This window comes from Labeo rohita, chromosome 25 (assembly GCF_022985175.1).
Source record: "Labeo rohita strain BAU-BD-2019 chromosome 25, IGBB_LRoh.1.0, whole genome shotgun sequence".
Lineage (NCBI taxonomy): Eukaryota > Metazoa > Chordata > Actinopteri > Cypriniformes > Cyprinidae > Labeo > Labeo rohita.
In genome coordinates, this window is record NC_066893.1 from 2669485 (window position 1) to 2687503 (window position 18019).

The following is an 18019-nucleotide window of genomic DNA, read 5'->3' on the forward strand; positions in this document are numbered from 1 at the left end:
ACAGCTTATTCTGTTAACAAACTCATATACACTGATGCAGAACTAGTAAATGTTTTTGATGAAATCCAAGGGCTTTCTGACCCTCCATAGACAACAAGGGTCCTACTACAGTCTAAGCACAGAAATGTAGTAAGGACATTGTTATAATAGTTCATGTGACATCATCAGTTCATGTGACCGTAATTTTATGAAGCTACGAGAATACTTTCTGTGCACAAAGAAAACAAAAATAACTTTATTCAACATTTCTACAATTCTACAATTTTTTATCAGTATGGAAGCAGTAAAAATAAATGTATTGATTCATTTGTCTAAAGCTGCAGGTTTTTCTGTGAATCATGATGATTGAGCTGCATGAACCGACTATCAGTTTGCCAGTTGTGCACCAACGAAGGCCCAACCAAAGCAAACCATTGGTGGTGTGCCACCCAAAAAACACTGGCAGACTGACAGTATTTTTAGCTTTGTCAGCTCACTAATGGTATGTAGACAGAGGTTGACCCGTTTCAAGATGCTGACTTTGTGCTGTCAGACCATTAGGTCATTGTTAGCTGGGCTGGTTATAAAAGAATTACATTGTTTTTCAAGCAGTAACAAACATTTTGCTTGCACTTCATATGAAATAGTTTTGTTCCTGCGTTAAATAATGTAAGTAAGTAAATAAATAAATAAAATATATATTTTTGTCAAACTAAATGACTGAGTGTTGTCAACAGCTGATGTGTTTCTACTATCAGTGTGTTGAAGTGTTGTTTTCTCTCTCTCTGCTGGAGTTTGTGTTCACTCGAGTGGAATAGAAAGTTTTTTTGTCTAAAAATACATTTAGATATTGAGAAGAACTGAATTATTGTTAAGACTATATTTTCCCATTGTTTATTAGCATGCATATCACTAGCATATTGGATGTATAAAGTTCGTATTAATGCCTAATTCTGCAGTATATTTTAGATCCCTTAACTGAAACCCATACAAACACTGCAAAAAATGCTTTTCTTACTTAGATTTTTTGTCTTGTTTCCAGCAAAAATCAAAAAATTCTAAAATCAAGAAGGAATTTCTAGACAAGCAAAACTTATTGTCTTGTTTTCAGAAAAAAAAAAACAAGTCAAAATTAAGTGAGTTTTTGCTTAAATTCAATGTCTTTTTTTTCTGAAAACAAGACAATAATTTTTGCTTGTCTAGAAAATCCTTATATATTATAGGTATTTAGATTATTATAGATATTTTGGCTGGAAACAAGACAAAAAATCTAAGTAAGAAAAGCACTTTTTGCAATGTAAACCTAACAACTACCTTACAAATTATTAATAAGCAGCAAATTAGCACGTTTGTGGTTAATAGTTAATAGTGAGAATAATAAGTTTGACCAAATTATTTACTTTGAAAAAACAATTGGTGTCTAAACACTTTTTCATAACGTGTCTGATAATTTTTCATTATCAGTTTATCACATTTTTTTTCTTTCATTTCTACACTGCATGTGGTCATATATACACTGAAAAAAATGTTATGTTGAATTTACTTAATTTTATTACGTCAAGGGGTTGCACGAAATAAATTTATCTAAATCCAGATATATTTTTTAAGTTGAGAGAATTTATATTTTATAAGTTGAGTTTACTTATATTTTATAAATTGGTTGTACTTATATTTTATACATTGAGTTTATTAATCTCTTTTCCACAAACAACATTACAGTTTGACTTGATTTCTGTCATATATCCACAAATATTATTTGAGAACATCTAAACAGAGGTTTAGATGTTTTATTAAAAAAAAAAAGTTTCATTTGACCTCACCATCATGGCGAACAGAGTTTACTTTAGTTGGGCGCTTGAGCCTTGAGATCAGTGCATCAGGCCACTGGATGTTAGTGATTTCCCCACAAATAAAAATTAACCAAAAACACCTAATCAGACTTCTTTTTGGCTTTGTTATTTTGCTGTAATAGATGTGCTTCATACACATAATTATAGCAGCCAAAAAAAAATAAAAAATCAAAAGTCAAGAGTCTAACTAAAGTAAACCCTGATCGCCATGATGGTGAGGTCAATTGAAACATAAAAAAAAAAAAAAAAAAAAAAAAATATATATATATATATATATATATATAAAACATCTAAACCTCTGTTTAGATGTTCTGAAATAATATTTGTAGATATATGACAGAAATCAAGCCAAACTGTAATGTTTGTGGAGTTGTTTAATCAGAGATTTAATGTATATTAAATTTATTATATTAAAGTTCATTTTATCTTTGGCTGTGTCTGATTCTTGTGTTTCTCTTTCCTTCTGTGATTCTGTTTGTAAACAGCAGGTGTTCATCATTATTGGTCAATCATGACATAATGATCTCCTTAACTCCAACACTGTGTCAATGCTACTTGAACACTCTGTAGTGTGGAAACACATGAACACTGAGCAGGGTTTGTTTAACACTGGGAAATGTTACATAAACTTTACCTGTTTCATTTACGTAAGACTGATGTATTTGAATTACATTAAGTTTAATTGATTTGTTTAAATTAAAACTATGTAATCTAAATGCATGGAACTGATGTATGTAATTGAATTAAGTTTAGGGCTGAAATATTTTTTTGAGTGTATATGGAAATTAAATGAAACTTATTTTTTTCTAATTACTTTTAATTGAATGAAATTAACTTGTTTTAAACAAGGGCAGTGAATTTGAAAATTAATAATAAAAAATAAGTAGGATTAAATAACACATTAAAATCAGTGAAATTAACCAGATAAAAACATGTAACATTTACAAGGGGTCAGAATCATTTTTTTCAGTGTAGCTAAACTTTTTTTATTGTATAAGGGAAATAATTTTCAGTTGATCTGAGCTGCAGTCACAAGATTTCAGTCTGAAATTGAGTTACATTTTTAAACAAGCTTAAACAAAAATCAAAATAATGGTAAAATAGCTAACATAAAGTTGCAAGAACTTCATATCGGATATAAAAACTACTAAAACTGAAGCTGCAAATGTCTCTCTCTCTATATAGTTGAATAAGATGATGAGATTGCTGTGATTTTGACTGCATTCCCCACGTCTGCTGCTGAAAGTCATGTTGAAATGATGTAAATGATGCAGGACAAAAGACTGCTGGAGCTGCAGTGTGTTTTCTTAAATCTCAAGTCTCAAGTCTCAATTTATTTATAGGCACAATTAAAAACAACTACAGTTGACCATTGTGCTGTACAATGTTCTAAAAGACTTATAAAAACATGTATACAGACCAAGCAAACAGCAGACAACAAAAAACATCACAATGATCTCTGTTTTACTCTCATTAAGATTTAAGAAATTCAAAGACATCCAGGCTTTGACATCAGAAAGACAGACACAGAGGGAGTCTACACCATTTTTGTGCTTCAAGGGCAAATAAAGTTGAGTATCGTCTGCATAGCAGTGATAGTACAGGCCATGCTTTTTAAAAATAGAGGCTAAAGGAAGCATATATAAAGAAAATAATAAAGGGGCCAAAATAGAGCTTTGGAAGCTCTATTTTTAAAGGGGTCATCGGATGCTAAGTTCATTTTTTCATGCTGTTTGAACATTAATGTGTGTTGTCAGTGTATGTACAAATCTGCCCTATAATGATAAAAATCCATGCAGTGGTTTTTAATTAATCTGTAAAAATAATATCCCCTTTTTCAAATCGAGTCATTCTCAGATGCCTGTCAGTGTGGCGTCATACCCACAGAGGCCGCTCCCACGATAGTTGATTGACATGAGCGTCTTACCTCAGATCAGCTGTAACAGTCTGACCTCTTTGTTTCAATGCCGGAGCAGGGATGTAAGTTAGACAAGAATATCTCCAATTGAGCGATTGAGGTGTTGTGTTGCTGGATGTAATAATGAACGTAGTGGTCTCATTTACTGACATCTAAGCAGCTGAAGATGCAGTAGATTACGTTTGTTTGTGAAGGGAATGCGCCTCCCAATCTACATATATCCGCCTATGTTCATGCGAATCATTCGTGATCCAGCTTCACTTACAGCAGAAGTGAGTATAAGGGTTTTTTATGAATCTTTGCAATCGCCTTTCCTAATAATGTGCTAGTTAGCAAGTTTAGCGGCTAAACGCAGCTAAATGCAGCGTAAACAGTAAACAGGCTCGTCACTCCACAGAGAGAAGAGAGGGGCGCGGGGCGATCAGAGCTCATTTGCATTTAAAGCAGCCTCGACCAGAATTAAATGATTTTTGCAGAGCTGATTTTGACAAGGTAAAAAGGGTGTTGTTTTACACAACCATTGAGAATTTTTAACCAAAGTATATTATAGACTTTTCATTAAGACCCTACAGAATCTTATCAACTTGTGGAAAATGGGCATCTGATGACCCCTTTAAGATATGACTGAAACCAACTTAATGCAGTTCCTCTGATGCCCACAACTTGCTCCAGCCGAGCAAGCAAGACCTCATGGTCAACTGTATCAAATGCCGCACTTAAATCTAATAGTACCAGTACAACAGAGTCACCTGAGTCAGTGGCCATTAAAACATCATTTAAAACCTTTACAAGTGCTGTCTCTGTAGAGTGAAACTTTCTCAAACCTGACTGGAAAACATCAAAAATCTTATTGTCATTCAAAAATCTCTGCAGCTGGTGAAAAACCACTTTCTCCAAAATTTTAGATAAAAAAGAAATATTAGAGATAGGCCTGAAATTAGACAAGACTGTTGGATCCAGATTAGGGCTTTTTAAAAGAGGTTTAACAGTTGCATGGTTCAAGCAATCAGGTACGATTCCTGATTCCAGGCACTTATTAATAAAAACTAGAAACACAGGCCCAACCACATCAAAAACGTCTTTAAAAAGATGGGGAGATATAACATCACAAGGAGACCCAGACGGCTTTAGTTGATTAACAATCTCATGTAGAACAGAAATGGAAACAGAACTAAACTGGCTAAAGATAGCACTAGTGAGTGCTGCTCTCTCCTGAAGATGAGGCGTATCTGAGTGTCCTGTGTCAGGCAGGATTCACATGAGTCTAGTGCTGCAGCTGTAGTCATTTACAACTCAATACTGAAAGAGAGCTCTAGTGTCAAAGCACTGGCTGATCTTTCAATCTGCTGTGTTTGCTGTAACATTCAATAAAGCTTCTCAACAAGCTCCATTTGTGTCTGACAACATCATTCAACTAACAGATGAAGATGCATGTAGTGTTTGTTCAGGTGTTTTCCAGAATCTTGATCAGTAGCAGTAAATGTAGTCAAATAAAGCTCTTGGGGTTTGAACATGGTCTCTGGAGACAGAGCTGCTCTATTCTGAGAGGATCAGAATCACTCCACCCTGACAATGCAAATGGGATTTTCAGCCCACACTCCCAGTGTCACTGTTTGATTGGTTACATGATCTGGACTGAAACAGACCAGTTTCACTTCTGCTGTAGTCAAGCAGCACACAGACAAACTCATTACATTTATAGATACACATATATTATGGATGTCTATAGCTGTGTCTCATTTCGAAGGATGCACCCTCCGGAGGTTGTATCCTTTGGAGGTCGCATCCTCTCTAGGATGCGTATGCGGAGTGTCCTCAAGCCTGGAATCAAACGAGACGGTCTTCGTAGGACGGACGGAAAAGGAAACAGGAAGTATCACGTTGCTATGCCAACAGACAACAGCGTCGTTGCGCTCTCACACTAGTTAAAAAAAAAAGTACAATTATTTCTAAATTTGGAGAGAAATTTGAAAAGAAAATGTTTTTATTTGTTTTATTTTATTCAATATTTGAGCAGCTGCAGCTTACATACAACAGACATCTGTTACAGAAAAAAAAAGAGGATATTAAGAACAAAGTTTATCCGTTTTTACCGGCGGAGATTTGAGGTAAGTTTTAATAATAAAAGTCCCTATATATAAAGCCTTTGGATGTAGGGCATTGAGGCAATAATTATATAACTACATTCTTACACATATTACTATATACATTATATACAATATTATTATTATTATCCCACTGTCTTTAAAAGTGCTATGAATTACATTATTTATCTTAATTTAACCCAGTGTTCACAATTTTAGGATAATTTTAGGAAATTCTATAAGCAAAAAAAAAGAAAAGAAATACTGAACTAAAGTTGTCTATAAAATTGCATTTTATTAGATATACATGAATAAAATCGAATGCTCTAAAACTAGATTATAAATACACAATTAAACAATATTGAACATTAAAAAATGAACCTAATTTAATGCTGTAAATTTGTTATATATACATGATCTAACACAATAGTAAACATGAAGTATGAACTGAAAAACGTATTATACATCCATGATTAAACAAAAAAAAAAAAATTATATATATATATATATATATACATACACACACACAAAAAAACTGTAAAAATACATATATATATATATACACACAACTAAACACAACAGTAACACAATTGTATATACATATAATTTTTATTATCTTGTTTCATACAGACAGGCTTCAAGTATTGCAGGCTCAACACCCATGTCCCCGTTCTTGAGAGGTTTTTTGATGGAGGGGATACAAAAGCAGACTTTCGTCTGAAGAGAGAGAGCCTCAATAAACTTTTGGAGCTGCTTCATCAGCAACGGAGACATGGCTGGGGTACAACACTCCAGACACTGGTGTTTTTGTATTGGTTGGCCTGTGGTGCATCCTACAGGGTTGTGTCGCAGGCTTTTGGGATACCACGGCCAACCATTCACAGAATTATACATCGAGTGGCTGATGAAGTTATGGCAATTTTGCCAAAGGTTGTGGCCCTACCAAAGTCAGAGGAACACCTGCTCCAGGTTGGTGCTGGCTTTGCTTCGCTCATCAATCACCAGGCATTTGGTAAAGCTGTTGGAGCAATTGATGGATGTCATGTGAGAATAAAACCACCAGCTGGCCCTGATGGGCAGTGTTACAAAAACAGAAAGCTGTTTGCCTCCATCCTGCTTCAAGGAATATGCGACCATCAAGGGGCATTTCTAGATGTGTTTGTAGGGTACCCCGGGAGTGTCCATGACTCTCGGGTGCTTAAGAACAGCCCCATTTACAAACAGGCAAAATATCCACCTCAGGGCTTTTTCCTCCTCGGTGACGGTGGGTACCCCTGCACAGAGAAGCCAATAGCAATCATGACACCATTTAAGAATCCAGCCTTACCATCTACTCAGCGCTTCAACGCACATCTTTCCAAAGGCCGCTCAATTATTGAGCGTGCCTTTGGAATGATGAAGACGCGATTTAGAGCCATCTTCCTTCAGGCACTTGAAGTGCATCCAACGTTTGCACCAAAGGTTGCATTATTTTTCCCTATATTTGACTTTTACCCTCTTTTAACCCTCTGGTATTGTTACTTTGGGAGTCACACTTCTTGTTCGCCAGTCAAAACTAGCGATTGGATCATTAGGATATTAGTAAAGATCATGTTGCATGAAGATATTGTACTACTGTTAATATATCAAAACTGAATTTTTGATTAGTAATATGCATTCCTAAGAAATTCATTTGAACAACTTTAAAGGCAGTTATCTCAATATTTAGATTTTTTTTTTTTTTTTTTTTGCACCCTCAAATTCCAGATTTTCAAATAGTTGTATCTCAACCAAATATTGTCCTATCCTAGCAAACATTAGTAAAAAGCTTATTTATTCAGCTTTTAGACACTGCACAAATCTCTTTTTTTTTTTTTTAAAAACTGATCCTTATGACTGGTTTTGTGGTCCAGGGTCACAAATGACCAAACAACACCAGAGGGTTAACACACAGCTTCAATGTCAGAAAGAAGAGTTTACAGTTTAGGGTAATAGAATTTTGTTTTCATATTTGTGTGTATACAGGTGATAGCAGCATGCACCATGCTGCACAACATCTGCCTTGGTGTTGGCGACATTATACCACCAGACGACAGCCAAGAGGAAGAGGAAGATGATGTGGAGGGATGCAATCCAGGGGAGGCAGTATCTGGTGCAGCATGGCGTACGAGACTGTGCAACCAAGTGTCTGCCTTACAGGATGTCAACCAGGACCATGACTACATTTTTCATCCTATTTTAAAAAAAAAAAAAAAAAAAAAAAAAAAGTTGAACACAAATAAATATAATAATTTGCTACAAATACTGATTTTGATATGAACTAGATACTTACCTATACTTCAGTTTAATATAGTAAGTTTATACAGCATTCCAAATGATGAACTTTTCATGGAATTTAAAACAACTTAACTTGTTTTTTTCTTATTTTTGTTCTTAGGCTCACTAGGAAGTCAGCATGAGAATTCACACAATACATGGCATCTTTCCACTTTCTTTATCTTTTATTTTTCTTAATGTTTAACCAAAGATATTTATTTATTAATGAATGCATTTAGCCATTTAGAATTTATTAATTTATTCAATTTATTCATTTTATACATGTAGTCATATGTTGAATGACATAGAATTATCTTTTAATTATAGAATTAACAACAGAATTACTTAATTACCTTTTAATACTTGTAACATTTCTAAATATTGTAAATAGTTAAAAGTAGTACAAATTGTAAATATTTTTGTTACATTTTATCAATAAGTTTTTCAAGTAAGCTAAAGAGCCTATCACTCCTTGCCCTGTCTTCTGCATCTCTCCTATCTTCCCACTCTTTCTGGCGTGCCATGTCTTCCTTCAGTAGCTCTAAAAGTGAATCTGATTTGGATTTTCTCTTTCTTGGCCGTGCTGACTGCTCTGTGACTGGCCTATCTTCCTGTTCTGCATCCTGAGTAATCTCAACAGAGCTACAACCTGGCCGTGGTTCTTCATCAGGAAGGGAGGCAACAAGAACAGGGGGAGAAATGGAGGGCCTTTGACCCAACATCTCGTCCATCAGAACGAACCACGGCCAGGTTTCTGCAGTGGGCTTTCCATTGTTTAGGCCCTCACCTGACCCTGGATGTTTGCACTCCTAAGCAAAACAAGGTTAATTGTAGCATAAGTAGCATTAAAAATTTTAAAAGCATTAAAGATCTTAACCCTTTAGCTGTTACCGTCCCACCTCTGGGACATTTAGCGCTCTTTTTTCGTTGTCTTTTTTTCTTTATAACATATTTTAGTAGTCATCATAAATTATATATCATTTGAAAGCTTAGAAGCCCAAGATTCATCCTGTAAAAACATTTTGAAATCAGACATTGCATTATCATGGAAATGGTACTTTAAAATATTTTGGCAGTCTTCTACCCCTCTGCAGGCAGTGCCAAGTGTGATATTACAAAATGCATTACGGTCTTTTACAATCAAAACTCAAAAATTCAAAAATATTAGTCTCTAAATTCCATATTGGTGGTTATTTTGTGATATAAGCAATATTGACAGAGAAATTCAGATATTTGTAACAGAAAAATGCATTTAAAAAATTCAGCGGAGTTTGGATAGTGCCCGGTGGCTGTTTGTGGGATAATGCCCTAAATAAAATCTCACAGAAACCTCAATATTTTTCATATCACCTTAAAATTTGTAACATAACTTAAGGTAAGGCTTTAATTTTATAGCAATTTTAGAGTAAAACCTGTTATGTAAATAGTTTGATACTTTTATTTTTTTAAATTATTCCACTGTTGCAATAATCTGATTGTCTTCTTTAAAAAGAGTCCAACCTAAGGTCTGTATTCAAAAGTGTTCATGAATCATAACAATTTGAGTTTGGATAATGCACGCCTGTGTTAAAAAATGTGGGGTGACAGTTAAAGGGTTAAGTTTGTAAAGCTGTCAATACAAGTGAAGGCTAAATTGGTTGAGCAAACTATCAACATGGGACTGTACAAGGGTACAAGTACATCTTGGCTTACCTTATATTTTTTTTTTAAATTGTCCCACTTTTTCTTGGCTTGTGCTGGTGTAACTTTACTGGACAGGTCCATTTTCTCCAGAATAAATCTATAATCATAAAAATAATATAAGCATAACATGACAATTTAGAACAAAAAACTCCTTACACATCCTTAGAAATAAGATTGTTCTGTCTAACACAGGGGTGGCCAACATCAGTCCTGGAGAACCGCTGTCCTGCAGAGTATAGCTCCAATCCTAACACACCTGAACAAGCTAATCATGGTTCAAAAAAAAAAAAAAAAATAAGACTGACTACTACTACTCTTTAATTCTAAGATCTTACCTCCAACCGTATAAGGCTGTATTTTTGGCTCCAGTGAAGAGATCAGAATGCTCCTGCCTCAATCTAATAAATCTCTCTGTGTTTTCTTTGCTCCCTATTCAAAACAAAATTAACATGACTCATTTCTATCTGTAGTTATGACTGCCGATTTTGCCCTCTTGTAGTGTTTGATCATTTTAGATAGATTTTTTTCTTCATCATCTTTTATCTGAATTTTAGATTTGACTGTAATAGTAATGCAAAAACCAATACTTGAACATTTCCAACAAAACAAATCTAAAGTTTGACAAAAAAGTATTTGATAATACCAGAGATAACACACACACACACACACACACAACATACACACAACACACACAACACACACACACACACACACACACACACACACAACACAACACAACACAACACACACACACACACACACACACACACACACACACATGTTTGTTTTTGTGAATTGTGGGGACTTTCCATAGACTTCTATAGTTTTTATACTGACCAAACGATATTGTCTATCCCCTAACCCAACCCTAACCCTAAACCTAGCCCTCACAGAAAACATGTTTGCATCGTTACACTTTCAGATAAACATCATTTACTATTTCTAATAATTTTTTAACATTGTGGGGACCGCAGGCCGGTCCCCACAATGTCAAAAATTTCAGGTTTTACTATCCTTGTGGGGACATTTGGTCCCCACAATGTAGCAAAAACAAGTACAACACAACACACACACACACACACACACACACAACACACACACACATTCGTATTCCTATAATGAGCCCATTCCATAGGCATAATTGTTATTATACTGTACTCACCTTGCCAGCAAAGTACTGCTCTAAACGCTTAAAAATCACTTAACACTTGTAATCCTGTTTACCACAACTACCTTCTGAGGTAATACAAATAAAAAAAGAAGAAACACTTGAAAATACTTACATTTAAACACCACATCTTCGCTTGTGTTCAACGTTACATCTGCCGGCGCCGCCATTTTGTCAAATAAACGACGGTTGGTTACGGCGACGCAAAGAATTGTGGGTTATCTGTAGCAGCGAAGGATACACCGCATGCATCCTCCGAATTCCTGTGAAAGAAGGACGCATTCGAAGGTCGCATTCGGAGTGTCCTACTTGCTTTTCTGAAATGAGACAGCCTCTATGACGTATGCAGCCTTCGAATGCAGCCTCCGGAGGGCGCATCCTTCGAAATGAGACACAGCTTATGTCAGTATATGACAAACTGTAGATACTGTGTTATTTATTTTATCTCACTTCTGAGATGTTACTATGATGTTGGTAACACTTTACAATAAGGTGTCATTTGTTAATAGTTTGTGTGTTATGTATTAACTAACATGAACAAACAATGAACTATACATTTATTATCCTATTAATTAATCTTTCCAATTTTTAATGTGTTATTAGTGTTTGTGTTGATCAGTGTTGTGTGTGATTGTGTTGTAGAGCAGCTGCAGTTTCTCTCATCTGTATCAGTGCAGTTACTGTGACTCTGACTGATGGAGGTTTTTGTACGACTCTTCATCACTGTGTGAACACACCACCACTGTGTACACTCTGACAGTAATAATCTCCTGTATCTTCAGTCTGGACTCCACTGATGGTCAGAGTGAAATCACTGTCAGATCCACTGCCACTGAATCTAGATGGAGTTCCAGTGTAACGGCTTGTTGCTTTATATATGAGGAGTTTAGGAGCTTCTCCAGGTTTCTGTAAGTACCAGTGTAAGTAACTACCACCAGCCACTCTACTGCTGACTTTGCAGTTTATTCTGACTTCTTGTCCTTGAGCTGCTGTTATTGATGGACTCTGAGTAACAGTGTACTGTCCTCTACACTCTGAAAGAAAGAGAAAAAAGACAAGAAAATGATGTATATTTCACATTTTAAAACAATTACTGTAATTGTTGTTATAAAAGGTTTTATTACAAACCTTGAGCAAACAGTGTGAGTGTCCAGATGAGGATGATGATGTTGTTCATTGTTGTTGTTTTGTCTTGTGTGATGATGAAGATTCTGTTCTGTTCTGCTCTCAGTCATGAAGTGTTAAACTCACAGCACTATAAACACTCTCAGAGCACTGAAGCATGTGCTGACAATGCAAAGAAGTGGGCAGGATTTACAACAGCTTATTCTGTTAACAAACTCACATACACTGATGCAGAACTAGTAAATGTTTTTGATGAAATCCAAGGGCTTTCTGACCCTCCATAGACAACAAGGGTCCTACTACAGTCTAAGCACAGAAATGTAGTAAGGACATTGTTATAATAGTTCATGTGACATCAGCGGTTCAACCGTAATTTTATGAAGCTACGAGAATACTTTCTGTGCACAAAGAAAACAAAAATAACTTTATTCAACATTTCTACAATTCTACAATTTTTATCAGTATGGAAGCAGTAAAAATAAATGTATTGATTCATTTGTCTAAAGCTGCAGGTTTTTCTGTGAATCATGATGATTGAGCTGCATGAACCGACTATCAGTTTGCCAGTTGTGCACCAACGAAGGCCCAACCAAAGCAAACCATTGGTGGTGTGCCACCCAAAAAACACTGGCAGACTGACAGTATTTTTAGCTTTGTCAGCTCACTAATGGTATGTAGACAGAGGTTGACCCGTTTCAACATGCCGACTTTGTGCTGTCAGACCATTAGGTCATTGTTAGCTGGGCTGGTTATAAAAGAATTACATTTTGCTTGCACTTCATATGAAATAGTTTTGTTCCTGCGTTAAATAATGTAAGTAAGTAAATAAATAAATAAAATATATATTTTTGTCAAACTAAATGACTGAGTGTTGTCAACAGCTGATGTGTTTCTACTATCAGTGTGTTGAAGTGTTGTTTTCTCTCTCTCTGCTGGAGTTTGTGTTCACTCGAGTGAATCTCACAAATATAATTCTTCATTAACAATTTTTAAATTATTGTGTGATGACTTAAAGGTGTAGTTCACTTCCAAAACAAAAAATGACAGATAATGTACTCACCACAGATGTTCATTCCTTTCTTTCTTTAGTCGTAAAGAAATTATGTTTTTTGAGGAAAACATTTCAGGAATTTTCTCCATATAGTGGACTTCTATAATCTGCTTTGAAACTGCATTTTGGATCCCTGATAACAGGGATTTACTGAGATAAAGTTGAGTAATATCAAAGTCCCTTTAAGGTAAGTCATTTCACTGGTTTATCTTTGAAACGCTTCTCGGGCAAGTGCAGCTCTGTCTCTTTGAATGGGGAAACAAAAAATGCAAAACTGTTCACCAAGCTTAAGATTAAATTTAAAATTGAAATGCGCATGTGCAGTCTTAGCACACATCTCAGAGCTGTTTCTTTAGCACGCGATGCTTTTACCAATTGGCTCTTTAATTGAGAAGGCGGGACTATTCTATTCTATTCTATCCTGGGGGGGGAGAGGGGGGGTATAGTTTCAGCAGTGAGATTGACCCAGCCACTAACCCAACAGCTTAGTTTTAATTTTGATTAATTTGTCTGAAGCTGCAGGTTTGTGTGTGTGTGTGTGTGTGTGTGTGTATCATGATGATTGAGCTGCACATGAAGATCATTATGAGAAACTCCACAACATCATCCATGATAAAAGAGGTCAAAGTCACCTGAGAGGTCACAGCTAATATATAATAATAATAATATTTTTTGGTAACAGTTTACAATGTTTGATTTGTTAATACTAGTTAACTACATTAGTTAACATGAACTAACACTGAAAGATTCTTGTAAAATATTTATTAATCTGAGTTCATATTAGCTGCAACATTTTCTAATACAGTATTAAGGTCATTGCACACTGAGTCCGATGCGTTTTAATTCATCCGTTGTGAAACGAATTCGCAAAACAATACACAATGAATCTTCAAGCAGTGAGGATGTTTTGTTGTCCACTCACTTCTTAAAAGAGAAAAAGAAAGGACATATTGGGTCCATCCAATTTTTGAAAAACAGTCAACACCTTTCAAAATGCTTGCTACGGATGCGAAAAATGCAGAAAATCGAACCCGATCTGAATTTTAGTAATTAATTGATTAATTTATTTATTTTATGACGGACGAAAGTTTCGGAGGCAGTGTGTAAACGTGATTGACATAACGTGAGGTCGTATTTATTTTTTAACATGCGAAAATTTCAGACTCAGTGCGCAGTGACCTCTAAAATCCAAAATTTCGTATGTCAGTGTTAAATAATGAACCTGAGATAACATGAACTAACAATGGACAGTTGTACATGTATTAATCAATGCCAAAAAAGATTAATAAATACTGTAACAAATGTATTGCTTATTGTTAGTTAATATTACGTAACACATTAATTACTGTTAACTAATTAACCTTATTGCAAAGTGTTACCTGTTTTTTTTTTTTTTTTTTTTTTTAAATATAGTTTTACAGTAAATATTAAATCAAAAATATTGTCACGTTTTGAAATTCAGAAGAACTGAATTATTCACTATATCTGAATTATGTGGCTCACTCACGATTTTATTAGTTTATCATGTATAAATTATATATAGAAAAAATGTTAAAATGTAAATGGAGGTACTTTCTGTAGATTGATCAGTGACTTTGAATCTATTTTGCTCATGTTGTGCTTATAATTCAGTGTTTGAAACTGAGTTTTGAGTTAAATATCTCACCTAACTAAAATGCAAAGACATTATTTAGGGATATAAAAACTACTGGGGTTAAAGCAATAAATATCTTAACATGTTTTGTTTAATTTACAAGGTTTCATTGAAATGTATGTAGTGTTTGTGTTTTCTTAGTGTTTGTGAATGTGTTGTGTTTGTCTCCTGCAGCTGGTCCCACAGTGAAGCCCTCAGTGTCTCTGCTGCCGCCCTCTTCTCTGCAGATCTCTGGAGACTCAGCCGCACTGCTCTGCCTGCTCAGCTCTTACTCTCCACAGGGGGCGCAGGTGAGCTGGACACTGGACGGCTCAGAGGTCACCGAGGGGGTTCAGACCAGCACAGAGAGTGAGCAGGGCGGGCGCTACAGCCGTAGTAGCGTCCTGACCCTCAGCAAAGCACGCTGGGAAAAAGGAGAGCTGTACGTCTGCAGAGTAACACATGATGGAGCTCCTCAAGAGGTCTCGTTCCAGAAGAGTCAGTCGCAGTGCTGATGTTTCTCCAGTGAGCGCTGCTCTCTCCTGAAGATGAGGCGTATCTGAGTGTCCTGTGTCAGGCAGGATTCACATGAGTCTCGTGCTGCAGCTGTAGTCATTTACAACTCAATACTGAAAGAGAGCTCTAGTGTCAAAGCACTGGCTGATCTTTCAATCTGCTGTGTTTGCTGTAACATTCAATAAAGCTTCTCAACAAGCTCCATTTGTGTCTGAAACATCATTCAACTAACAGATGAAGATGCATGTAGTGTTTGTTCAGGTGTTTTCCAGAAACTTGATCAGTAGCAGTAAATGTACACTGTTAAAAATTGCTGTAAAAAAACTGCCAAATTTTGACAGTAACATGCTGTTTTGCATTAAAACAGTGCATTCTGGGTATTATTTGACATTTTCGAATACAGCCTGCTGCTATGTATCGTGAATTAACAGCGTTCAAAATCGACACTCAGAGACTGTGTTTAAAATCAAACTCTACACCTTCATTCACTATTCCCTACATGAGTTTACTAATATAGTCCACCTTACAGAGAGAATGAAAACTAATGAGTGACTTCAGACACTGACGAACAGCTGCTGTTAATGAGCAGAATCACTGATTGAAAGAGAAACAAGACAAACACAAGAACTATATAACTGACTTCAGCCACAGCCTTAGATGAAATCAACTGAAGATTTAAACAACTCAATACACAGCTTTACCAACTTCACGCATTTCTAACCAGACTGACTTTATTTCTGTCAGATGTCTATAGAAGATCTTATTGAGAATGAACAGATGTTTAGATGATGATGTTTTATTGTTTTGTTTGACGATACCATTGTGGAGATCAGTGTTTGCTTTAATTGGGCTCCTGACTCTTGACGTTAAAACAGAGATATATTTGCTGTAACTGGGTTTTTATGCTGTATTAGTTATAGCAATGCTGGTCAGTTGATGTCAGCTATGTCTAGTTGGGCATGAATGTCATCTACTGAACTGGTTTTGAGTCTTGTGAGACTCATTAAGAGTCTATTTTAGAGTGTGTGTTTATTTGTTGTTGCTTTTTTTTAGCAGCATGAGAGCTTTTGATAATGTGGCAAACAGAAAAGAAGGATTTAATAGTTAAAATTTAAAACTACTGTAGAATTCATACTCAAATAGAGACATGAAGAATCAGCATATGAATCTCAACAATGGTGACAATCGAAAGCTTCATGCTGCAATGCATGCTGGGTATCAGCACACTGCAAAACCTCACCTATGACTTGTTCTCACCATTGTTGAGATTCATACGATGATTCTTGATGTGTGTATCTAAATTATGTTGACGTCTCTTTTACATCTGCATACCCAATTCTCTCTTTTTTTATTTCACATCAATATTCAACAAAAGAAAAGACACTGGATAAAACCTGTGTTATTACCAAACCATAAACTATTCTAGATTTATTTGTAGGCACTAATTTTTCTCCTCATAACAAGCATGTTGTAAACATACACAATTACAACAACTAAACTAAATTTAACCTTAAAATGTCACGGTTCAACAGCCCAACTAAAGTAAACACTGATCTCCACCGTGGTAGTAAAAGAAAAAACAAAAAACAAAAAAAAACCTAAACCTCTGCAACTCTCTTCTGTAGACGTCTGACAGAAATAAAGTCAGTGTGGTAATAATTGAAGCTGGTAATGCTGTTTTAGGAGTTTAATCAGATCTTGAGAGATTTAATGTCTTCTTTTATTTCAGTTGATGTCATCTAAGGCTGTGGCTGAAGTCAGTTGTTCTTGTGTTATTCTTTCATTCAGCGATTTTGTTTGTTAACAGCTGGTGTTCATCACTAATGCTCAATCAGAACGTGATCAATCATATAATTATCTCATTAACTTCAGCACTAATTCAGTATTACTCAAACACTCTGTAGTGTTGACACATTATAAGTGTTCATTTAAAACTGAGGATTTTGCTGTGGGTTTTAAAGGGTTAAAGATGTACAATGGGAAAAAAAAAACAGCATGAAATGTAATTTAACAGTAATAAACTGTAATTAATTTACGGCAACACACTGTAGAAAAACAGTAACATGCTGGCAACCGAGCTGCCAGTAGATTACTGTTAATTCAAGAAAAAACAGTAATATACTGTAAAACATAACAGTCAGATTTACCAAGCAAATCAAGTTATTTTCACTAAAATATTAGTGAATGTTCATAGAAAAACAATTATGCAAAGTCATTAACTGGTAGGGAGAGTAAATATTTGATTGTGCCTAACTGATGTGTTTTTGTACAAGAGAGATCTGTCAGTTTAATTTAGTTTTGTGGGTCACCATTGTGCTGGAGAGTAGAGCTTGTGCTTCAGGATGATGAGAATGATGAGCCACAAGTACTGACGTTTTGCTGCTTTATTTAAAGACAGTAATTGTGGAATTGCTGATATAGTGACAATCTCTTTACTAAACACTTTGTTACACAAATTTGTGCTATTGTTAGTTAATGAAAATCTATAAAGATTTGAGTAAAAGTCAATTGCTTCTTTATTACACTTTAAGTGTTAGTGGACTCAAATTAAATAAGTTCACTGTACTAACACCATATAAACAATAGTTTTTTTAAAACTTAAATGGTTTGAAGCAATCGGTTTCCAAAATAAAATGAGTTACCACATGGTATAATAACGGTAACATACTGTAAAAATGAAGAGCTGTAAATTAACGGTAGAGAGCTATAAAATAACA

The 18019-nt window shown here is 35.3% G+C and overlaps 2 gene segments (V, D, J or C); one reads left to right on the forward strand and one right to left on the reverse strand.

The window, feature by feature from the left end:
• Positions 1–11566: 11566 nt before the first annotated feature.
• Positions 11567–12208, reverse strand: LOC127156322 (immunoglobulin kappa variable 1-39-like). The segment is given in 2 exon segments: positions 11567–12011; positions 12106–12208. Coding segments are annotated over 2 exon segments (363 nt in total).
• A 594-nt stretch (positions 12209–12802) lies between these two features.
• Positions 12803–15506, forward strand: LOC127156182 (immunoglobulin lambda constant 6-like). The segment is given in 2 exon segments: positions 12803–12831; positions 14932–15506. Coding segments are annotated over 2 exon segments (399 nt in total).
• Positions 15507–18019: the final 2513 nt, after the last annotated feature.